Source organism: Mustelus asterias, chromosome 2, assembly GCF_964213995.1.
Source record: "Mustelus asterias chromosome 2, sMusAst1.hap1.1, whole genome shotgun sequence".
NCBI lineage: Eukaryota > Metazoa > Chordata > Chondrichthyes > Carcharhiniformes > Triakidae > Mustelus > Mustelus asterias.
In genome coordinates, this window is record NC_135802.1 from 22498795 (window position 1) to 22524951 (window position 26157).

Here is a 26157-nt window from a genome sequence, read left to right on the forward strand (position 1 = left end):
TTATGCATTTGGACGTAGACTACTTCAGTATCTGTGGGATTGCAAATGGTGCTGAACATTGTGCAGTCATCAGCAAACATCCCCCCCTGGTGGAAGGAAGGCCATTGATGAAGCAGCTGAAGATGGTTGGGCCTCGGGGCCTGAGGAACTATCCTGAGGAAGTCGTGTGGTGCTGATCTGGTTCACTAATGTCCCTCATGGACTGAAATCTGCCAGTCTTACCTGGTCTGACCTACTTGCTACTCTAGCCCCACAGCAATATAAATTGACTCTTGACTGTCCTCTGGCTGAGCAAACCATGTTGAATGGCAGTTACAAATGGGCAGCAAATGTTGGCCACCTTAGTTTTGCTCATATCCCATGAAAGAAATAAAATTTGAATTGAAATGAAACAAATAACATTCCCTGTACACTATCATTAAAATTTCTTATTACTGAACATTTTGTTTTCAAAAAAATTGTTCATTTCTGCCAGGAATACAAGTTTCCAATTGGATAAGCTACATGTGTAACTGTATCCCTCCCCAGCCCCCTTCAAAAGGAAAGGGTGATCAATGATGACTCCGACGAGACTTAGGAGTATTCCAAGATCCATTTGTATTGACCATTCACATTCAAAAAACAGTTCCGCTTTGCACAATCTATTAACTGCAGATATGGGAGATTTTGATTAATTAGAATTCCAAAATAGTAAAGAATTGGTGAAGCTACAGTGAGCATAGGAAATGTGAAGCAAAGAAGGCAAAGATCATAGAATGCTTACGCACAGAAGCAGACTACATGAAGGAATCTTGCTATAATCAGGAGTTCATAAGATTAAAAAGTGTGATTCCGTGCAATATGGTTTAAAAAGTAAAAGCAGAGTTCATCTGCTGGACAAGAGTTCAGGAGTTCATAAATATTGTAAGCCTAGGCATAATTGTGTGCTCAAATACACCAGCGTCCTGTGTCATACAATACAGTATATAGAAACATAGAAGATAGGAGCAGGAGGAGGCCATTTGGCCCTTCGAGCCTGCTCCGACATTCATTACGATCATGGCTGATCATTCAACTCAGTAGCCTAATCCTGCTTTCTCCCCATAACCTTTGATCCCATTCGCCCCAAATGCTATATCTAGCCGCCTCTTGAATACATTCAATGTTTTGGCATCAATGACTTCCTGTGGTAATGAATTCCACAGGCTCACCATTCTTTGGATGAAGAAATGTCTCCTCACCTCTGTCCTAAATGGTCGACCCTGAATCCTCAGACTGTGAACCCTGGTTCTCAACTCCCCCACCAGTGGGTTTATCTTCCTTGCATCTACCCTGTCTAATCCTGTTAGAATATTATAAGTCTGAGATCCCCCCCTCATTCGTTTGAACTCCAGCGAAAACAACCCTAACCTAGTCATTTTCTCCTCATACATCAGCCCCGCCATCCCGGAATCAGCCTGGTAAACCTTCGCTGCACTCCCTTGAGACCAAGAACATCTTTCCTCAGAAAAGGAAACCCAAATTGCACACAACACTCTAGGTGTGGCCTCACCAAGGCCATGTATAATTGCAACACATCCCTGCTCCTGTACTTGAAACCTCTCGCAATGAAGGCCAACATGCCATTTGCCACCTTTACCGCCTGCTGCACCTGCATGCTTAATCTGCCACCTTGTTTTTGTTTCCAAAGTGAATAACCTCACACTTATCCAAATTATACTGCATCTGCCATTGATTAGCCCACTCACCCAACCTGTCCAGATCATTATGAAGAATCTCTGCATCCTCATCACTGTTCACCCTCCCACCCAACTTGGTCTCATCTGCAAACTTTGAGATGTTACATTTTGTTCCCTCATCCAGATCATTAATATAGTGAACAGCTGTGGTCCCAACGCCAATCCCTGTGGCACCCGACTAGTTGCTGCCAATTTGAAAAGCGCCTATTAATTCCTACTCTTTGTTTCCTCTCTGCCAACCAGTTTTCTATCCATCTAAATATACTTCCTCCAATCCCATGCGCTTTAATCTTACACGATAATCTCTTGTGTGGGACTTTGTCAAACGCTTTCTGAAAGTCTAAATATACCACATTGACTGGCTCCCACTTGTCAACTCTACTAGTTAAATCTTCAAAGAATTCCAACAGATTTGTCAAGCATGATTTCCCCTTCATAAATCCATGCTGTCTCTGTCTGCTCCTGCCACTGCTTTCCAAGTGCTCTGCTATAAAGTCCTTGATAATGGATTTGAGAATTATCCCCACTACCGATGTTAAGCTTACTGCTCTATAATCCCTTTTTTCTCTTTACCTCCCTTTTTGAATAGTGGAGTGATATTTGCTATCCTCCAATCTGCAGGGACTGTTCCAGAGTCTATAGAATCCTGGAAGATGACCACCAATGCATCCAATAGAGCCACTTAAGTCCTCTGGGATGTAGATTATCAGGCCCTGGGGATTTATCTGCCATCAATCCCATCAATTTTCCCAGTACCATTTCTCTACTAATATTGATCTCTCTCGGTTCTTCCTTCTCACTAAATCTTGCAATCTCCAACATTTCTGGGATCTGATTTGTGTCCTCTTTTGTGAAGACAGAACCAAAGTATGTATTCAGTTGCTCAGCCATTTCTTTGTTCCCTATTATGCATTCCCCCGTTTCTGTCTGTAGAGGACCTACATTTGTCTTCACCATCCTCTTTCTCTTCCTGTATCTCTAGAAACTCTTTGTGTCAGTCTTTATGTTCCCTGCAAGCTTACTTTCGTACTGTATTTTCCTCTTAATCAATCCCTTGGTCCTTCTTTGCTGAATTCTAAACTGCTCCCAATCCTCAGACCTATTATTTTTCTTGGCCAATCTGTATGCTTCTTCCTTAGATTGGATATTCTCTCTAATTTCCTTTGTAAGCCATGGATTGGCCCTCTTACCCATTTTGCTTTTGTGCCAGACAGGAATAAACAGTTGCTGCAGTTCCCCCATGCGAACCTTGAATGTTTGCCATTGCCTATCCATTGTCATCCCTTTAAGTAACTCTCGCCAATCTATCAAGGCCAACTCATGCCTCATATCCACATAGCTTCCTTTATTAAGATTCAGCACCCATGTCTCTGAATCAACTACTTCACTCTCCATCTTGATAAAAAATTCTCTCATGTTATGGTCGCTCATCCCCAAGGGGTCTCGTTTAGCTAGATTGGCAAGGATTTCCTTCTCCGTACACAGTACCCAGTCTAAGGTGGCCTGCTCTCTAGTTGGTTCCTCCACATACTGGTCAAGAAAACTATCACGTGTACATTCCAGGAATTCCTCTTTTACGGCATTGTGGCTAATTTGATTTGCCCAATCTGTGTGCAGATTAAAATCACCCATGATCACCAATATTCCCTTATCACATGCATCTCTAATTTTGTGTTTAATGTCATTCCCAACATCACCACTGCAGTTTGGGGGTCTATATTTGACACCCACAAATGTTTTTTGCCCCTTGGTATTTCTCAACTCTACCCATACAGACTCCACGTTGTCAGAGCTAATATCCTTTCTCACTATTGTGTTAATTTCCTCTTTAACCAGCAGTGCCACTCCACCACCTTTACCTTTATACCCATTCTTCCTAAATATTGAATACCCTGGGACATTCAATTCCCGCCCTGGTCGCCCTGCAGCCATGTCTCCATAATCCCAATTATATCTATCTGCGCGATTAGTTCATCCACTTCATTGCAAATGCTCCACGCATTAAGGCACAGAGCCTTTCAGCTTGTCTTTTTAACATTGTTTGCCTTCCTGCCAGTATTTTTCTCTCTTGCCCTGTTTGAACTTTGACCGTGGTTTCTCTGCCTATCACTTCGTATTTCCTTTTCTACCTTTTGTTTTTGTTCTTGCTCCCTCCTTCTCTGACTCCTTACATTAGGTTCCCATCCCCCTGGCATATTAGTTTAGACCTTCCCTAACCGCTCTAGCAAACAGTCCCCCTAGTACATCAGTCCCAGTCCTGCCCAGGTGTAACCCGGTCCAATTTGTACTGGTCCAACCTCCTCTAGAACCGGTCCCAATGCCCCAGGAATCCGAAACCCTCCCCCTGACACCATCTCTTCAGCCACATGTTTATCCGATATATCCTGTCATTTCTACTCTGACTAGCACGTGGCACCAGTAGTAATCCTGAGATCACTACCTTTGAGGTCCGATTTCTTAACTTTCTTCCTAGCTCCCTGTATTCTGCTTTTAGGACCTCATCCCTCTTTTTTTACCAATGTCGTTTATACCAATGTGTACCATGACCACTGATTGTTCACCCTCCCTATCATCTCACACAAGGCAGTTCCTGAAAAGCAGCAACTGTTCTCTGCAAATCGTGGATCTATCACCTCAGTAACGCATGGATAAATCGTAAAATTCCACAATCTAATGATGGATAACTTTCAAATTTTAAGACCATGAGAAATAGGAACAGAAGAAAACTGTTCAGCCCCTCAAGCCTGCTCTGCATTCAGTAGAATCATGGTTGATTCCTGGATGTCTCTGAATCTCGGTAAGCTGAGTTTTAATTTTGAGAGAATTATGTGGCAAGGAAGTTACCACCATCTGAATCTTTGTGTCCTGTTAGCTCAAACGTTATAAACTAGAACGAAGGATGTTGTCCAGGACATGTGCTCAGCATGCTTCATGATGATTCAGCTATTTTATGGTTCAAATAACCTCACAATAGGATTTTTTAGATTTGGTGAATTCACTCCAGAGTTTCTCACGGTAAAGGTATATCTATTGTAGTGGACCAATGATAGTTCTCCCCTTAATTGGGGTAGTAGTATCTTGCTAGACTCTGTAGATTTCATCTCAGGGATTTGTGGTAAATACTACAAATATTAATAGAAATATTAAGCATCTTTTTGTAACATTATTCATACCTGGATTCTCTAATAGAAACAAGATTATACTTTTTCGCTAGCACTGTTAATGTTGACTAACCATCAAATGTGAATTGCATGTTTGGTTTTTAAACTTTTATATAATTTAGTAAACATATTGTCTCATTGAGTTTATCCGAACTCAAGAACCCATCTCCTTACACTCTTCATTGGAGAGGTATGTTATTGAAGAGAGATGCCCGGACCTTTATAATATGTGGGTTGTTACAATGCAGCTAAACTTTATCAAGAAAACTATTTGGAGGATGATATACTCTGGTGGTTCCTTTCCTTCTGGAAGAGTTAGACTAGTTCTTAAGACCCTTAAGTACTTATGTGATCTGTCTTTCTCAAAATTAAATGCATGATCATCCGAGGGTATGCCTGCTTCAGAGTAGTACCAAAAGAGGCTAGGATTATAATCCACTTCACCTATTCAACTAATCTGCTGATGGGAGTAGTTTACTTAGATTCACTCGCCTAGGCCACTCGTGACGTTGAAGTATTCTGTTACATATTCTCTCGATCTTTTATCTGTAAGATGAATAACCTTGCTTCTCCAATCTCTCCACATATTGAAGTGTCTCATCCCTTGAACCATTGTAAATATTTTCTGCACCCTTTCTTAAAGCCTTCACGTACTTCCTGAAGTGTGGTGTGCAGAATTGGATACTCTGCTCCACCTGATAGACTTGTCGAAAACTATCTGTCAACCATGTAATGAGTAATCTTGCAGACTTGCATCATGTACACGAAGTGCAAGTCTCTGCTGTAGTAAACACAGCCTATTCACCAGTGAGATATTGTGATGCATGAAAACCACCCTACAGCTGGCAATTAGTGAGCTCCAATATTTCATTGTATGTCATTGTATTAATTACCATATTATGAACAGAACCGCGAACAAGGATTTCTATATCAGACTGTCTTTGATTTGTTAATCTGTTCATTCAGTAATGTGTGCATTCATTAGTTTGAGTTTGTTTACTTGAGTTGTTGGTGTACCTTATTTATCAGAGGGAGGCTGCAAGTTTTGGTACTTAGTAACCCTTAGATGTGGTTGTAAATCCTGACCACTTCTATGTGGAACTGGATCTGAAGTTGGGCAAAAATTCATCAACCACATTCAGTAAATCCATAAACTATGCAAGAAATATTAATCACCATATTTATTATGTCCTTTATCAGATGATGCAATCCTAAACTATTCCAATGTCTCTCTTGACTTGGATGCCGTGGATATCTGTTCAGGTGCTGTTTGCTGCTTTTATTCGAATAGTGTAGAGACATATCAGAGCCTTGTGTGGGCTTGTCTCATGGGCTTTGTGCTTTCTCATCTGACAGTACTTGTGGTTAACTTGTGTACCAGTGCTATGCACTGCATTATTGCTTTGGATGCATTATCTACCAACAAATTTCTTAACAAACCTATATTTGTGAATAATTTAAATTTAAAGTCAGATTTAACATTACCAATTTATGTATTCAGGTGTCATCCTTGGATCAATGGTAGTGTGTTTGCAAGAGTTGGAAAGTGTTGGATTCACACCCCATTCCAGAAACTGGATGACCATTGACCTTTCAGTGCAGAACAGAAAAATATTGTAGGCTGTCTAGTGAATATTGCAGTGCTTTTAGTTACTGTAAATATTAATGTTTCTACAATTCTTTCCTCTGAGAAGGTAAACCAATTCCCTCAAACTTACTGCTTAAAGTCTCAATTAAAAGAGATTTCTGAGTATTAAAAGAACATAGCCTTAGACTGCATCCAGATAAACAAATTCTCTCTTCCAGGGTCTCAAATCCCACAAAATTATCTTAGGATGGACATACATTAGTAGCCCACTTATTTAAAAGTTTATCAATATCTGTTCTTCGAAATCTCAAGACTTCAAGAGTAACATGTTTATGTGGATTCTTGAGATAATAAATATTTCAGTCTACATGTCCTATATACTTCAAAAATGTATACCTTTTATTGAAGCCCATTATAGGTTACAGCTTATACGTGAAGTTCTAAATGATAACTAAAGGTAATTTTAAGATGTCAACAATGTAGTCTAAATACATGAAATGTCTAACTCCATCTGTTCAGCAAACCTTATTTAATAATCAAAGAAATAGTAATGAAAAAAATACTATCGGATCCAATATGGTTACATTAGATTTTGAAGTATCTCTGCCTCAAGCTCGGGGAATTCTTCAAGATGGCCCTGGAGCGTGGCGACATTTTGCGAGTTGTCCCCAGCATATCCTCTGACACCATCTTTTCTGATCTTTCTCTACACCCTATCCAACTGCAACACTATATTCTGCACCCTATCCTTTCCTTCTCCCTTTTGTCCTCTATGAATGGTATGCTTTGTCTGTATAGCTCGCATGAAACAATCCTTTTCACTGTATACTAACACATATGACAATAATAAATCAATTCAATTCAACCCATTGTCTTCCAAAAATGGCTGACTGAAATCTCGCAGTTAATGGTGTGTGTTTTTAAAGAGAGTCTCTGAAGTTAAGAAACAGACTTTCATTGTCTTGCTTATTAATGCATTTTAGCAATTCAAGTGGTAGTTAAGACTGTGTTCTTTCTAATCTGTGTAGTTGTGTGTTTTGAAATGTTTTGCCTTCCAAAAATAAATTGATTTCTTCCCAGAAGTTAGATTTACTTCAAGACTTTGTATGAGCTAAGTTTCTTATACAAGACCACATTTTTGGTTATTGGTTATCAGAAGTGATTTCGCGTTTGAAAATTTATTTAACAACGATATCAGCTCTAAACATGGTTATCCATTCTGGCTGTGTTCCAATTCCTCACCGTTTGAAGGCTTTTATTTAATATATAATGGTAATAATTCAAGTTGCCAACAATTTTAGGTTGGTTGCTTTTATGTCAATTCTGTCATGTTACGTTGCCAACCAGATGCTGTTAACCTGTGATGAACACCTTAAAGTCTTAGATTGTCCATCTAATACGTAACTAGTTCGATTAAAAATGTAACCTTTTTTATACGTTTAGGTAGTGAAACAAATACAGGATGAAGAAAGAAAAGAAGTCTCTGATGATGAAGATGATGATGATGAGGAGTCTGGAAGAATGCGTTTCAAAACTGAGCGGAAGGAAGGAACTGTTATTAGGTTAACAGATGCAGCTAGAAAGAGGAGAAACATTCCAGACACCTTGGGTAAGTGACCAGCAGAAAACAGAATTTTGCTGGATAGCTGTGCTTTACTAATCCTGTCAACAAGACGATTCTTTTTCTCCTTCGGTTTGACGCTTCTCTCTTCCTATTCCTTCTTTTGACTGAGACAACTGATGTCAACCAACAGTTAGATGGGAGGATGCAGCATTTGGATAGCTTCCGAAAGTGGCCATTTAACATTCTTTAACCCGACAGTACCTGTCAGTATAGCGTTCACTGTGTGGAAATTTGCGCACTATCTCAATTCTGTTCTCTCACGCACTGCAGAAAATAAAGATGAATTGATGCTGGAAAGAATCAGCAGGTCAAGCACCATATGTGGAAAGTATCAGAGTTCACATTTCAGGTCGTTGATCTTTATCAGAACTGAGGAATGATAGAATCCTTTTTTTCACTCTTTCACAGGGTGTGGGCATCACTGGCCAGGCTAGCCTTTGTTGCTCATACCTAATTGGCCTTGAGAAGGTGGTGGTGAGCTGTCTTCTTAAACTGCTGCAGTCCATGAAATGTACATCCATAGAACTCACCATTGCTGAGGGCTTATCACAGAATCCCTACAGTGCAGAAAGAGGCTATTTTGGCCCATCAAGCCTGCACCGATGGCAATCCCACCCAGGCCCTATCCCCGTAACCCCACATATTTACCCTGCTAATCCCCCGACATTAAGGGGCAATTTACCATGGCCAATCAACCTAACTCGCACATCTTAGAAGTGTGGGAGGAAACTGGAACACCCGGAGGAAACCAATGCAGACATGGGGAGAGCATGCAAACTCCACATAGACAGTGACCCGAGGCGGGAATTGAACCCAGGTCCCAGGCGCTGTGAGGCAGCAGTGTTAACAACTGTCTCACCGTGCCGCCCACAGAATGACCACAAGAATCCAGGGTGTGTCACAGAGATCCGTGCTGGGTCTCAACTTTTTACAGTTTATGTAAATGACTTGATTGAAGGGTCTGAAAGTATGGTTGCTCAATTTGTTGACACAAATTGAGCAACCATAGGTTTGAAAGCAAATTGTGAAGAGGATGTAAGGAGGCTATAAGGGGACATAGATAGATTGAGTCAGTGAGGAAAAATCTGGCAAGTGGAGTATAATGTGGCAAATGTGAAATTGCCCATTTTAGCAGTAAGAATAAAAACTAAGCTTATTACCTAAATGGTGAGAGATTGAAGAGCTCTGAGGTGCAGAGGAGTCTGTGTGTCCTAGTGCTTGAATCACAAAAGCTTAGTATACAGGTTAAAGCAAGTAATTAGGAAAGCTAGTAGAATGTTATTGTGAGGGGAATTGATTAAAAAGGAGAGTGGTTATGCTTCAGTTGTACAGGGAATTGGTGAGACTAGAACTGTAGTATCGTGTGCAATATTGGTCTGCTGTTTTAAGGAAAGATATAAATGTGTTTTGAAGCTGTTTAGAGAAAGTTTACTAAATTAGTACCAGACTGGGCTGGTTGTCACATGAGGAAAGGTTGAAAAGGTTAGATTTGTATCCACTAGAACTCAGAAGACTATGAGGCGACTTGATCGAAACCTTTAAGGTCCTGAAGGGCATTGACAGGGTGGATGTGGAGAGGATGTTTCCTCTTGTCGGAGAATCTAGAACTAGGGATTTAAAAAAAAAATAGGGGTTGCTCACTTAAGGCGAGGTTGATTTTTGATTAACGAGGGTGAAAGGTTATCAGGTGCGCAGGAATGTGGGGTGAAGTTACAAGCCGATCAACCATGATCTTATTGAATGGCAGAGCAGGCTCAAGGGGCTGAGTAGCCTACTCTTGCTCCTAACTTGTATGTCCGTATGCACAACGAGAGACAGCCATTGAAGTAGACTATTGTCGTGAGGTAAAGGATATGAGGTCAGAAATTCAGCTCCGTGTTAAGTAGATTATCAGGGCTGCAACCAATTCGGTTCAGTATTATTCACTTGTGAGATATGGGCATCTCTGGCTGGCCAGCATTTGCAAACAACAAAGAAACGTACAGCACAGGAACAGGCCCTTCGGCCCTCCAAGCCTGCGCCGATCATGATGCCTGCCTTACCTAAAACTGTATGCACTTATGGAGTCCGTATCCTTCCATTCCCATCCTATTCAAAAATTCATCTAGTTGCCCCTTAAATGCTACTATTGTACCTGCTCCCAGCACCTCCCCACGCCGCGCGTTCCAGACATTCACCACCCTCTGTGTAAAAAAAAAACTTGCCTCGCACATCTCCTCTAAACTTTTCCCCACGCACCTTGACCTATGTCCCCCAGTACTTGACTTTTCTATCCTAGGAAAGAGCATCTGACTATCCATTTATTGCCCATCCCTAGTTGCCCTTGGAGGGCAGTTGAGAGTCAACCACATTGCTGTGGCTCTGGAATCATATGTAGGCCAGACCAGGTAAGGACAGCAGATCTCCTTCCCTAAAGGACATTAAGAACAAACAAAGAACAGTACAGCACAGGAACAGGCCCTTCGGCCCTCCAAGCCTGTGCTGATCATGATGCCCTAACTAAACTAAGTGTGATCTGCTGTCCTTACTGGCTCATGCAATAAATGCTGGCCAGCCAGAGATGACCATGTCCCACCAATAAACGAAAAAACTAAACTTAAAAAAACCCCTCTGCCCTACGTCTATCCATATCCCTCTATTCCTTCCCTATTCATGTACCCATCCAGATGCCTCTTAAATGTTGCTGATGTGTTTGCTTCCATCACTGTCTCTGGCAGCACATTTCAGGCATCCATCACTCTCTGCGCAGAAAAACTTCCCGTGCACATCTCCCTTAAACTTTCCCCTCTCCCCTTGAACCTGTGTCCCCTTGAAATTGACACTTCTACCCTGGGGGGGAAAAACCTCTGACTATCCACCCTGTCTATGCCTCTCAATTTGTAGACCTCTATCAGATCTCCCCTCAGCCTCCGTCTTTCCAGTGAAAACACACCTAGTTTATTCAACCTCTCCTCATAGTCAACGCCCTCGAGACCAGGCAACATCCTAGTGAACCTTCTTTGCACTTTCTCCAAAGCTTCCACATCCTTCCGATATTGTGATGACCAGAACTGCACGCAATACTCCAAATGCGGCCTAACCAAGGTTTATATAGCTGCAACGTGATTTCCCAACTCTTGTACTCAGTGCCCTGGCTGATGAAGGCAAGCATGCCTTTTGCCTTCTTAATCACCTTGGCCACTTTTAGGGAACTATGGACCTGCATGCCCAGATCCCTCTATGTTAATGTTCCTAAGGGTTCTGCCATTTACGGTATAATTCACACCTAAATTTGATCCTCCAAAATGCATCACCTCGCATTTGTCCAGATTAAATTCCATCTGCCGTTTCTGTGCCCAAGTCTCCAATCTTTATATTCTGTTGTATCCTCTGACAATCCCCAGTGCTATCACTAATCTTTGTGTCATCCACAAGCTTACTAATTAGACCCCCCACATTTTCCTCCACATCATTTATATATACTACGAACAACATAAGTTCCAGCACTGATCCCTGTGGAATACTACTAACTGCAAATCTCTATTCTGAAAAACACCCATTGCTATTCTCTGTCTTCTATAACCAAATTTTTCTTACTGTGCTTACCCCAGTCCAACACCGGCATCTCCACATCACTTCTATAACCAAACCAGTTCTGTATCCATCTAGCCAGCTCACTCTGAATCCCATGTGATTTTAGCTTTGTACCAGTGTGCCATGTGGGACCTTGTCAAACGCCTTACTAAAGTCCATATAAACTATATCCACAGCCCTTCCCTCATCAATTATCTTTGTCACCTCTTCAAAAAGTGAACTGGATGGGTTTTTACAGCAGTCAGCAATGGTTTCATGGTCACTTTTAGATTCTTAATTTCTGATATTTTTTATTGAATTCAAATTGCACCATCTGCTGTGGTGGGATTCAAATTCGGGTTCCCAGAACATTAGCTGAGTTTCTGGATTGACAGTCTAGTGATAATCCCATTAGGCCATCGCTCCTGACGCTAATGACTGTGCCACCCTAACTAAGCATTATTTTATCCTTGCTGTCACTTACTGTCACAATTAAAGGTTTGCCAATTGTGAATCCTAGAGCGTAGGAACTGCAAAAGGCTCTATTTCAAATTTTAATGCATGTGTCATCAGATTTCTGCATTCATCAGTGTTTCCTGATGTTTGCATGATTTAGGAATTCATGAGCTTAAGAGCCTATTCTGCTAAAGATAGGGTGCCAGTAATAGGGCAAAAGGAGTTAAGAAGCAGCCTGGATTGGAGTGCAAAGATATAGGAGGGTTGTAAAGCTTGAGGAGATCACAGAAATGGGTGAAACCACAGAGGAATTGAAAAGAAGAATGAGAATTAAAATGAAGGCGTTGGAGAATTGGCGGTCTGTAAGTGGAATCAGAATGGGTGAAAGAGGCTTGGGTGCAAGATAGGAGTAGTATTTTCCTTGGGTAGCTGATGCCGTTGTTTTGCAAGTTAAGTCAGGGGTCCTTTGATGTGTTGGAGCGGTCCCTCAATGTTTTGATATTTGTAAGGGGTCCCTGTTTTGTTCATGTTTGCAGATAATTTCTCAAGTGCAGCTTTGAATGTTTGAAGCCCCCTTAGTCTCTGTCAGGCACTACAGGAAAAATGTCTCAAATTGGACACTGCTTTTCACAAGTTCCTGATATTTTGATTCATTGTAAAACAGATCCACACTGAATCCCAAGCTTAAGGGTGTTTGACTATTGCCTCAGTCAAAGGTTTGTGGGTTACGGCTCCAATGCAGAATTTGAATGCAACATTTAGGCTGACATTTGTATCGAATTATGCTGTGCAATTTGAATTTATCAGAAAAACCACAAGTGCAGATGAGGATCTTTGTCGTAGAGTTTTCCAGAGATCAATGTTGGGACCCTTGCTTTTCCTGGTGCGCGTTAAAGTCCTAGACCTTAGTGTACGGGCTCAATTTCAAAGTTTGCAGATGTTAGAAAATTTGGAAGCATTGTGAACTGAGTAGGGTAGTGTAGAACTTGTGAAAGAATGTAGACAAGTTGGTAAATGGATGGACGGGCAGATGAAGTCCAATGCAGGGAAATGTGAAATGATTTTTTTTTGGTAGGAAAAACATTGTCACTGAAGGTGTCAGGGGAGGTTAAGAGAGCAGTTAATATAGCATTCAGTATCCTAACCTTTTTTAATAAAGGCAGAGAGTACAAGAGCAAGGAGGTTATATTGAATTTGAATAGGTCACTAGTTTGACCTCAGCCAGAATTTTGTGTCCAGTTCTGGCGCCGCACATCAGGAAAGATGTGAAGGCATAAGAGGAAGTGCAGAAAAGATTCTTGAGAATGGTTCCAGGGATGAGGATCTTCACTTTTATGAGGAAAGGCTGAGGAAGTTGGAACAGTTCGTGGGCAAAGAAGGTTGTGATTTGATAACAGCATTCCGAGTTATGAGGAGTCTAGACAGGATGCATGGGGAGAAACTGTTCCTGACAGGATAGATAAGGAGAAACTTCCCCCTCATGAAAGGATCAGAAGGAAAAGGGCACAGGTTAAAGAAATTAGTAAAAGAAGCAAAAGTGATATGCAGGGAAATGTTTTATGCAGCAGGTGATTAGGGTTTGGAATGCACTGCTTGAGAGTATGTTGAGTAAGATCATAGTTACCCTTACTGAGTGGCTTGCTGGGCCATTTCAGAGGACAGTTGAGAGTCAACCACATTGCTGTGGTTCTGGAGGACAGTAAATTTCCTTCCCTAAAGGACATTAGTGAACCAGATAGGTTTTTCTGACAATCGACAATGGTTTCATGATTATCAGTGGATTCTTAATTCCAGATTTTTAAAAATTGAATTCCACCATCTGCCGTGGCACGATTCAAACCATGGTCCTCAGAACATTAGCTGAGTTTCTGGATCAATCGTCTAGCAATAACACCACTAGGCCATCACTTCCCCTAAAATCTGAAATGAAATTAGTTGTGATCATGATTCATATATGTATGTCTCAAAAATTACTCCCTTGTCACCTTCATCCTTGAAGATATTTATCAGTGCACTTTTATGCATTTTTCTCTTTTTCTGCCAATTTTCTTTCATGTCCTCCTCTCCATTCCTCTCTTTGCTGAAAAGATTGACTCCTTGATAGAGAATAGTTTGTTTCCTTGATCCAAATGACTATTATTCGTGTGTGAGCCTCACATGAGCTCAGCGCAATTCGTCTAGTAGATCAGGGATCAAAACAGGGACCTTCCTGGTATGTTTGACATATTTGACAAGTTTGCTGACTCAGCAGGGAAACCGTTGGTTATCCTCCATTACAATTGTTGCTAGTTCCCCTTTATAAATGAGGGAATTAGCAACATTATAAATGGGGAATTATAAATTGGGGATGTTTGAAGATTGACAGCATATTCATGACCGGAATACAAACACGTGAAAATGTTGTCCAAAATTTGTAGAGTGAGATCATGACTTTGTAATATAAAGGAGCCTGAAATTAATTATAATTTTTAATTGTTTCCTGGGATGTGGACTTCCATCCTGAATTGCCCTTGAACTGAGTGATTTTCAGAGGACATCTTTTTTTTAAAGAGTCAACCTGTGGATCTGGCGTCGCATGTAGGCCAGACCAGGTAAAGATGGTAAATTTCCTTAGTTCACATTAGTGAACCAGATGGGTTTTTACAACAATTGATTTTGTGGTCATTATTAGACTTTTTTAATGGAATTCGAAACTGGGTCCCCAAAGCATGTCCCGAGGTTTCTGGATTACTCGTCTAGTGGCAATGCTACTACGCCATCCCCTCCCCATATGAAAAACGCGTTACTTTTATTTGATACCCTACACCTGAAATTAAATATATCCTATTTCTTTAGAAAACATATCAGGAATCTTGAAGGGAGCTCATGAATATGTCACACCAAGGCAGAGGTGATGACACAAATAGATGAATCTGTTTTCGGGTGGTGATTAGTATAATTATATGGGGAACTGTTTTGAATTCCTCGTTGTTTGATTATTTTTGTGCCATTCCAGTTTTATATCACTAAAAGTAGCACATAGTCTGAGGCTGCAAATGTCTTTCCACTCATTACACTTTGTTGTATTGCGAATGGCAACGTGGGAAATTGCTTTTATTTCTCTTTTCTTCCATCATGAATTGAAGATGGGAAAAGTGTCCTTTTGCTCTCAGAAAGAGCAGAAGAAATGACTCTTCTGTTCCTCCTTGAAATGAAAAAATCTGCGGTTCTATTTAACAAACGATACTCTGCTTTATTTGGATCTCTCAAAAGCAAACTGGAGCATTGTTCATTTCAAACCATTGTTGATGTAGAAAAAGATTTTCAGCCATTTTCCACACAATTATGCTCCGCAAACAGCAATAAGAGGCTTGACTGCAATTTGCTTTTCTTCAATTAGTGTTTTTTGCATTAAAATGGTGGCAAATTTTGAAAATTTGAGGTTTTTTGTGGAGGATGGTAAATGAACAGGTTAAAAAGCAGAAAAATCGATAAACACTTACACAAAGAACAGAACTCTGCAGCCACTCTCAACTGAAATCTTGAAGCAGTTGAAAAAGCATTTAAAGGACAATTGACATTTCAGTTCAAGTTGCAAATGTAATCTCCACTTTGTCAGATTTTGCTGACCTAATGTGACAGCTTATTTCTATTGGATGAAAGCGTTCTTGCCAACTGATTAGAGTTGTCGTGTGAAACCATTTTATTATTGGCTATACTGAAATTAATCTCGACATCTAAGAATGCATGAGTAACGTCTGTAATTGCTGATTCACTGTATTGCTGAAATATGAAAAATGTTCCATGCATATTTGAAATAGAAAGCCTTTTTCGAAGGTTATTGTAATCTCGAATGTTTTCTCAGTTAAAGTGTGATTGTTGATGTGAAAAGTGTCTTATCTAAAGTTGGTGCTTGAACTCTTTTTGATTGAGTAGATTTTTCCAAACAATTCATAGTTTTAATAGAAACATGACCAAAATCTGAAATGTTGTGTAGTGTTAAAGAATTGGTTTTGCTTCCATTATAGTTGTACCAGATTTTGAAAGTGATCTTTGGGAAAATTTGTTGAATTTAATCTTTAACTGAGTGTCAACCCTGGCTGAGAGAGAGCAGTTTCACCCATGAGGCAATATGTTGAGCCCAAGACCCATTGCAGAGACTTGATATTTGTTGCTATGCAGAGAGAATGTTGAGGTGCTGGCTTTTCAATTAAGCATTAAATCACTCAGGTAGATGGAAAATATTCTGTGCTGCCATTTAAGAAGAACTGGGAATTTTCCCGGTGTCCTAATCCTTCAGCCAAATATCAGTGAAACATTTTTTGGTCATTCACTTCATCGGGGCTTGATTGTGGAGATTTGTCCAATTGGTTGGCTTGTGTTTTACATTGCAATAATATTTTGGGATGTGCCATAGTTGTGGACGGTTGTGAAATACCTGTAGATTATCACTTCTACCTTCATTGATCTTAAGTATTCTTGAGGTGCTCAATAAAATGTCTGCTTCCTTTACCACTGCTATTGTAAACCGTGAAGCACAAAATATGTTGCACTTTTGTAAAGGGCTGTGCATTTGTGAGCATAGGTGTCTAGAGAACAATTTATTATGCAGTTTACCTTGAAATCCCACTCTGTCAGGAGTTGATGTAGTCTATATGGATTTCAGTAAAGCCTTTGACAAGATCCCACATGGGAAGCTTATAAAGAAGGCAAATGCACATGGGATGCAGGGTAATTTGCGAAGGTGGATTCAAAATTAGCTCAGTTGTAGAAGACAGAGGATGATGACAGAAGGCTTCTTTAGTGACTTGAAGCCAGTGACTACATGTGAATCAGCAGCAAATGTGGGAGAGGGCCAGTTTATAGGATCAGAGGTTTACAGCATGGAAACAGGCCCTTCGGTCCAACGTGTCCATGCTGCCCAGCTTTTGCCATTAAGCTAGTCCCAATTGCCCATGTTTGGCCTCGATCCCTCTTTACCAATCTTACCCATGTAACCGTCTAAATGCTTTTTAAAAGATAAATTTGAACCTGCCTCTACTACAACCTCTGGCAGCTTGTTCCAAACACTCACCGCCCTCTGTGAAAAAATTGTCCCTTTGGACCCTTTCGTATCCCTCCCCCTCACTTAAACTTATGCCCTCTAATTTGAAATGTGGCCCCATGCCTGAAATGTTAGACAAGCCTGTTGTAGAAGCTTGAGCCTTAACAGATAAAATGTGTTTTTCACTTCTTTAGCAATCTAACTATCTTCCTGAGTTCCATGTTTTATATAGTGCTACTCAACTTCATACAGTAAGAAAAGGACTCGCAATAACATTCTACCTTTATGACCATGGGCTGAGTTCCCAGTTAAATCTGAGTCTGGTTGTTTCTGCACTTTTCAGTACATTGGGTCGGATATGTAAAATAAAATAAACTTGGATCAGTGTCACAATATTAAGTAGTACTTCCCATGCAGATCTCTTTCAGAATTGGTGCTTACATTGTTCAAAGTATCTGCACAATTTTTGTATATCTGGATGGATAGTATTTATGCCATTCATGATAAGGCCTACTCAGAAATTTAAATTGACAATCCATTGGGGCTTCTAGTCTGTCTCCATCATTATAAACCTTCCACCAGCTTGAGCAATAGGAGGCTCAGATTTAAGCAGAGCAGTTTTGAGAATTATAGCTTATAAATTTGTTTTTAAACTCTCAAATATCCTTAAGGTAAGTTGTTTTCCACAGTTATGTTGACATAGTGCAGATTTTCAATTAAACTTTCACTGATGCAGAAGTGATTTTCAACTTGTGAGTTTAGATCTTGAGTAGCCAGAGATAATGGCCTCCTGCCTTATGTTGTGAATGGTGGACAAATTGGAGGAGTTCATAGATACACGTTTACAACACCATAGAGGTCAAGATTGGTGGCAGTAACCTTGCCTCTGAGTCAAAGTCTTGTCTGCTACCCAGTTGAGTACTAATCCACATTATACTTGTGCGTATAATGTGGATTAGCACTGAACTGGGTAGCAGTAGCATACTGAAAATCTATTGTCTTTATTTTATATGTGACTTCAGAGCCACAGACTGTCCTCTGAAATAACCTCGGAAGTCGAGAAAGCTAGAAATGTTCACTGGTTAAACAGCATCTGAGCATAGAAGATGGTGAGGAGAAATTGGGGAGATGCATTAACTGAATTAAGAAATGCAGGAGTGGAACTAAGACAGCATTATCATGGAAAAGAACCATGGTGGTGAAATAGTGAAGAAATTACTGGTCAAAATCTGCAGAGCAGTTAGCGATTGAAGGAGGGAGTATGTAGTCAAATGAAATGCCATTGGTTTCTAATGTGCACACACTAACAAGGTAGCTGTGGCCATTTTCAGAAAAATACTGCAGTTCCTGGAAATTTTAAAGCAAATAAGAGAATGCTGGAAGCACTCTACGTTGGGCAGTGAACTGACTACGTTCCAGGTCCTGAAAGTGCTGTTTGGTTGGTTCTTTGTCATAGCTATTGCACACAATCTAAGCCCTTTTTCTCAACTGAGGATCTTTACTCGATCCAGCCTTCAGCAAACTCCCCCTCTCTAACAGCACTGTGGGTGTTCCTACACCACATGGACTGCAGTGGCTCAAGAAGGCAGCTCACCACCACCTTCCCAAGGGCAATTAGCGATGGCCAATGAATGCTGGCCTGGCCAGTGAAGCCTGCATACCTTGAATGAAAAAAATGTTGATTTAATGTTTAACTGGCAAATTGGTGTTTATTTTTGAAATCTGAATTGTATACACAATCATACGAAACTGGAGTGAAAAAATAGACTTGTCTGCCCATCCGGTCTCCATGAGTGCTTTTCTCCCAAGATTCATCTCGTTGAATCTTACCTTGTTGCTCATTTCTCTGTATATACTTTAATCGCAATGGTTCTTGGGGTTTATAATTTTGGTTAGCTGGCAGTATCCTGATTTTGAAGTAGAAAATAATTATTTGTACCATTTGACTTAAATGTTTTGGATCGTAATATAATAGCGCAACCAAGTAATATTTGTATTTCTTTAGAACTTTCTGATGAGGCTAAGGCAGCATTGCGCGAGTTTGAGGAGACGGAACGCCAACGAAAACAGGGAAAACGAGGACGAAGAGGAGGAGGGCCTGCAGCCAACTTTCCATTTTGTGATCAAAGGAGAGATGCTGGTAGGAGGAGAGAGCAACGGCCACCCTTGATGCAAGTGCCTCCATCACTGCAGGTAACTGTCATATTTTTTAACTTGTTTCTATTTTTGTTATTTTTTCATTAGAAACTGTTCTTGGGTGGCGCAGTGGTTCGCACTGCTGCCTCACAGCGCCAGGGGCCCAGGTTCAATTCCAACCTCGGTTCACTGCGTGCAGAGTTTGCACTTTCTCCCCATGACTGCGTGGGTTTCCTCCGGGTGCTCCGGTTTCCTTCCACAGTCCAAAGATGTGCGGGTTAGGTTGATTGGCCATGATAAAATTGACTCTAGTGTCGGGGCTTAGTAGGATACATGTGTGGGCTTACAGGAATAGGGCCTGGGTGGGATCGTGGTCGGTACAGACTTGATGGACCAAATGGCCTCCTTCTGTACTGTAGGGATTCTATTCCATGATTCTGTTCTGTCAGTTTAGTGGTTGTGCAAGTGGAGGTTGACAGTATTGTGGAATTGCCAGTGATTGCATCCAGCCTGCCTGTTCGAGTGCAGTCAGGTAATTTGTCTTTCTTCATTACCTGTTCAGCCATGATTTCTGTGCCTTGTGGAGACGATAGTGCCCTGTGTATTTTTTCACAGGTTTCCTGTGCTGCTTATCTGTTTTTCAATTTTACGAAACCTGGAGAGTTATCGTTGCCTTCAATTGTTTTTCATTTAGAAATTTAGAAATCAGTGTGCAATCAAATAAATTCTGGAAAACAGGAGAAGGAAAAGGAAATCTAGATTTGGACAAAGTGTACAAATGAAAAGCTAGTTTAAAAACATATTGATGCGTAGCTTATACTGCCAATATGTTGTAAAATTCCATCTGAAGATGAGACAATCTACAGTTTCTTGATCTTTTTCATATGCTCAGAATATTGCCAGCTTTTTTTCTAAAGCAAGCACCAGCTGCAAATGTTTTATTAACCATTTTTGGGATGTGGAGTCGCTGGCTTAGCCAGCATTTATTGGCCACCTCTAGTTGCTGCAGTTTCTGAGGTGTAGGTACACCCAAGGTGCTGTTAGGGAGAAAATTTCACAATTTTGACACAATGACAATGAAGGAATGGCGATATATTTCCAAGTCAAGATCTTGAGTGACTTGGAGTGGAACCTCCAGATGGTGGTGTTGCCAGGTATCGGCTGCTGTTGTCCTTCTAGATGGTAGTGGTCGTGGGTTTGGAAGTTGCTGCCTTGGTGTAGGTGGTACACTTTGCTGCTGTTCATGTCCTGCTGCGTGTGGATATGAACTGCTTCAGTATCTGAGGAGTCATGAAGTCGAGGAGGCGCTGAGTGTAGTGGAGTCATCAGCAAACATCCTCACTTCTGATCTTGTGATGGAAGGAACGACATTGATGAAGCAAATGAAGATGGGTGGGCCGAGGTCACTACCCTGAGGAACTCTTGCAGCAGTGTCCTATATCTGCGATGATTGACCTCTAACCACTTTGTGCCGGGTTTGACTCTGACCAGCAGAAGGTTTTCCCCCTGATTCCCTTTGACTCCAGTTTTGCTAGGGCTCCTTGATGCCGTACCTGGTGAAGTCCTGCCTTGATGTCAAGGGCAGTCGCTCTCACCTCATTTTGGCCTCCTCTGAAGTCCCCAGCATCACAGATGTCAGTCTTCTGCCAGCTTGTTTCTCTCCACATGATAGCAAGAAATGGCTGAAGACTATTCTGATGATAGTATGGAAGACTTGTGCTCCAGCCATGACCCTAGAGCTGTTCCAGAACAGCACTGGCATCGACCCGACTATGTGGAAAATTGCCTTGGTATGTCCTATACACACAAAACGGAACAAATCCGACCTGGCCAATACCGCCTCTTCAGTCTACTCTCAATCATCAGTAAAGTGATGGAGAGGGTCATCATTTAGTGCCATTTGAGCAGTTAGTGTCCATATGCAGCAAGATAGTTCAGGCTTGGGTTGATACGTGGCCGATAAAATTTGCGCCCCACACGTGTCAAGCAATGACTATCTCCAAAAAGATTGAATCGAGCATTCTTGGCCAGACATTAGTGAAGCTTTGTGATTTCTGGTAGGTGAAGAGAAGACAGATGGGTTACTTTAAATGTATTGGATTTACCTAAAATGTAAATACTATCAAGGCTAGTAAGGTCCCAAAATTTGTCTGGCTGTGATTCCTGTTTTGATTTGCCATCCAGCAATGGGATGTATATGCTGAAAGGTTGGTGAGCATCTCTGATTTTTTTTTTCAATCATATATCTGGAGACGACTTTTCAGATAATTAATGGTCATTTTGAATGAGGTATCAGAGTTCATAGAATCTCTACAGTGCAGAAGAGGCTATTTGGCCCATTGAGTCTGCACCAACTCTCTGAAAGAGTATCTTATCTCCCCCCCCCCCCCCCCCCCCCCCGGAGGAAACCCATGCAGACATGGGAAGAATGTGGAAGCTCCATATAGACAGTCACCCAGGGCCTGAATTGAACACGGGTCAATGAGGTTTGTTTTCACCATACAGAAGTTTTACTGCAGCTTAAAGTTTCAACACTATTACTGTTAGTTGCATTGGTAAGTCATCAGAAATTATGTTGTCCAAAAATGTGCAGGTTAGGAGAATTGGCCATGATCCATGTGTGGGATAGGGCAGGGGAGTGGGCCTAGCTAGCGCGTTCTTTTGGAGGATTGGTGCAGACTTGGGTCGAAAGGCCTCCTCCCGCACTGTAGGGATTCTATGGATATTCTTAACATTTGAATCGTAATAAATTACTTGGTCTAATGTATTGCATAAAATTAAGTTTTTATTGACTGTAAAGATCTTGCCTTGGCTTTTTGATTGGTGAAAACACTAAAATGAGCTATTTCTTTCCCCAGAATCCTCGTATGGCAATGAATTTGACAGAGCATCAACCTGGTAGAGGTAATTTACAACAGAGACGACAGCCACCGCCTCTTCTGGTACCCCAGCGCCATCCTCCCACACCTCAAATGTCTAGTTGCACTCCACAGCAACCGGAGCAACAGCAGCAGCAGCAAGAGCAGCAGAACTCGGAAACTGCTTCCATTGGTTTGAATTCAACAGTAATCCCAGCACAGCAACCAAAGAACATTCATATAAACCCTCATTTCCGAGGTCCAGTGGTTACACCTGTGCAAGGTTAGAACTGCAAAAGTGTGTGTAAATTCAACTTTCTGGGAGATAATCCCCCTTTCTGTTTTCTCCTGTCCTGAAGACAGTAACGTGTTCAGTGCTGCACTGTCTGAACACCAGGGTTCTCGGCAACATTTTGCCAAAGTGACCTTTCACGTTTAAGCCTAGGCATAAAATGTTCAGGGGGCATTTCTTTGAGAGTGATATTTGAACCTGCTCTTGTCTTCAGCTGACAGACGCAATCTTTTTCTAGTACAGGTTACTCGATGTCAGGAGCAGAAAGTTTAGCTATTCTTCCCTCTCAATGGACCGGGAACAGTTGAAGCTGTTGATTCTGATTCTGTCTATTGCTAAATCTGAGATTAGCCAACCTGTGAAAGACCAGAGACTGAATTCAGTAGGCTGTGCCGTTGGGAAGGCTGGGTACTATTTTAAATGTAGTTTAATTAAAATGTGTTGGCAAGATTCAGGAATGAGAATTGCTGTCAAAAATCAAATTTAATCTTAAAACAAAATATGTGTTTAATTAGGTTAAATGTTTTACTCTTTGTTTCTCTTGCCCATTACAACAAATTAATCGGACTGCAAGTGTAGAAAGAATGCCACAAAAATATTTGCTAATAGACCTAAGAAGAATATAACATTTTTTACCTTTGGCTTAATTATGCATTTTTATACTGTTTACATTAACAGGATTGAAGCATTTTTTGGGGGAGGCTTATTTCCAGCATGCAGAATTTTTACTGCTGCTTAAAGTTTCAACATTATTACTGTTCTATTAATTCACTCCAAAAGTGGTGCAGTCAAATTATAATTTTGCTTTAGCACCATCGCTCTACTCTTATTGACTGATTCATACAGCTGTATAATTGTTGTTGTTCTATAATTTGATAATATTTCCACCTACATCTTAACAGAGTGATGTCAGCTGAAGTAATTCCTGTCTTTTCTTTTGGAGCTAATGCCCAACCTAAAAGTAAATACGTTCAACCTAAACGAGAGTGATTCTCACAAGGCTGAAATTCTTTCTGTAACTTCAATTTTGACCCAGTCGATGTTGCTCCCCTTGCATCAGTGATATGTTAAACTGTTGCCATGAATTGATTTTCGGTCATACTACTTGAGTCATTTAGCTTTTGTCTTCAGTGAAACAGATGATGTCAAAGTATGGAGAACCATGATTTTGCAGCAAGTATTTTCAGATATCTATTGAAGGAATTTTACTTTTCAGCATTGAAGTTATAATACCATACCCATTAGGATTTACAATTCAAAATTAATGGCTGTGCAGCAGTTTACACTCGTGTTCAATGTAATTCCTGTTGTGTGTCTTGTGGCCAATGCAAAATTGATTCAGGGTTCACAGATGTGGAACTCCTGACCTACCAACATTTTTGGGAATATCGATACCACATAGACTGCAGTGGCTCAATAAGGTTCACCACCATCTTCTCGAGGTCAATTTGAGATGGATAGTCATCGTGGTGATGCCACCAGCCCATGAACGAATCAAGAAAATGTGCAATAAATTAGCTCTTGAGAAAAGTCTTTGGCCTTGTTTTTGCTTGCATATACTGATTATGCAAGGTACGTATACCTATTCAAGGCTCATTAGAATTTCATAGCCATTGATATTTAAGTTTATATAAAAGCTAATTTGACACTAATAGATTTTTAAAAAAACAAATCTATTTTGTTTGTGGCTTGCTATTGAATCTTCAAATTTGGAAGATGGTTTAACAATGGTTGAATTACTGGTACAGCTGTCAATGAATTAATTTTGGACACAGAGCTCTAAAAGGCTTCCAGAGCTCCCATGTGCAATGCTGTGTTAGATTGCCGAATTCACCCTAGCTTGCTTAGGAATTACTCTCTATTTGTGTGCTTTTAACACTGTCCTGCAAGCTTCTGTGAATGTTGATACAGAAATGGATGTTAGCAAAGTAATATATGTATCTGATTCCAAAATTGTGTTGTTTCATATTTGATGTTTCTTTTATCTGGGAAAAAGAACTGTTTTGTGATTCAGATTTGTTTCTGTGATGTCGCTCTTCTGCCAATTTCTAGATATCTCTCTTATTTTACTTGCTTCAACATTTTCAAATCTTGGCATATGTTATACAGTCACTTTGTCAGTGCGATGCTTATTAAATGAAGCAGTGTTTGCCTGATAGTTTGGGCAAGTGTACCTGACTATATGATAGTGCTTTAGGATGTAGATGGGGGTGGTGAGGGGAAAGAGTCAGGTGTTAATCGGACACAAAAATAACAAGCAGAGTAGGAGAAAATGTAATTTGCATTTTTTGGAGAATGGAAACACCTTTAACAAGCCTGGAAAGTTTTGTCTCTCTCTCTCTCCCCCCCCCCCCCCAGAATTAATTTTTTTTGTACTACATTTCCCAAATATAGCAACTTTGTTAATTCATAAAGTTTTCTTTAAAAAAATGTGAGTTCAAATTGGTTGCATTAGGCACCTAGTGAAGTTTGTTGAGTACTTTCAAATGCTGATGTCAAAATATACACATGCCAGTTGGTTTGCTTAATCAGTTTGTGATGGGATCAAGTGGTGTTTAATTGGAAGTTCACATATGTCAAAATCTGTTTGGACAACATTAACTGTTACAGGTCCAGGCCCAATTGATTTTCTTTTTTAACTAGCTTGATCGATATTCATGGTTGTGCATTAGCTGCTTTTTCTGCTTTAAAATACAGAGAAATAGCTGGCAATTTGCTTTAAATGTTAACAAAATGATTTCCGTTTTGGGTGTTGCATTTATTGCAGCACATATGCCTGAATTCTTTGTAAGGTCAGAACACAAAGGTAATGATTGGTGTTTTTTTTCTCTCCTCATTGTAATTGCAGTGCCCTTGATGCCTACGCCAAACCAGCCGAGGCCTGCTGTGGGCCCCCAGAGATTCCTAGTGAGTAGCAGCTGCTTCCCTTTGTATTGCAATATTGATTGCACGTACCCCTGTAAAGTAGTATTAACATAGTAATTAAATACCAGCAAAGCTAAATAAAGTTTTGAGAATCTGTAAACATTGTTGGTTGTCTGCACAGCTGGAAATGTTTGATATGAGCTTTATTCTGTGATAGGTTTGGTGATTTTACTGAAAGCTCTACAAATGGGGAAGCGACAGGATATGTAACAGGGACTTCATGTGATTTCAAAAAATAAAATTTATTAGAATAGATAAGACAGACTTTTGTTTTATGAACACCCTGTTTTATTTTTCAAATCAAGAGATACTCCCACTGTTCCATTTGGTAGTATTAGTCAAGGTCAGAGGGCTTGATTAAATCCTGTGTATTAATTTATTTCCTGACATTTCATTGTTATATCTACATGGTTTTGCATTTGCTTTTCTTTTGGTTTGAGCATATGCTGTTGAGGTTTTTTTAATTGTATATCTGAATCAGTATTTTGCAAAATAAATCTGGAACACCACAGTGGGAAAGGGTGAATATCTAAACAGTTGATATTACTCTTCTGTAATTTTTGCAGCTTCCATCCCTACCTACCCATCCACCCTCAAAACTAGTCCTTTTTTGTCAATCAGGAAGAACTGCCAGATTTGCAGTAAACAAGAGCAGATGAGCCTACACAATTTGCAGACATGATTGTAATGGAGACAAAAATAAAAGCAGATCAACTAAGAGAGAATCAGTAGTATGCTGTACTTAATGTTCAGAACCATGGAGAGTTGCATTGTAGTCTACAGGGTACAAGACATCAGGTGGTGGTGATTGACACTTCCTGGGT

The 26157-nt window shown here is 40.5% G+C and overlaps 1 protein-coding gene across 5 annotated transcripts in view; it reads left to right on the forward strand.

The window, feature by feature from the left end:
• rbm33a (RNA binding motif protein 33a) overlaps positions 1-26157 on the forward strand; it is a 173088-nt gene that overhangs the window by 70664 nt on the left and 76267 nt on the right. For all 5 annotated transcript variants that reach the window (XM_078232269.1, XM_078232286.1, XM_078232260.1 and 2 more), the window contains 4 exons: positions 7911-8076; positions 19128-19315; positions 22117-22399; positions 25257-25315. In XM_078232269.1, the coding sequence (XP_078088395.1) occupies positions 7911-8076; positions 19128-19315; positions 22117-22399; positions 25257-25315 (696 nt within the window). The remainder of the gene's footprint in view (positions 1-7910; positions 8077-19127; positions 19316-22116; positions 22400-25256; positions 25316-26157) is intronic.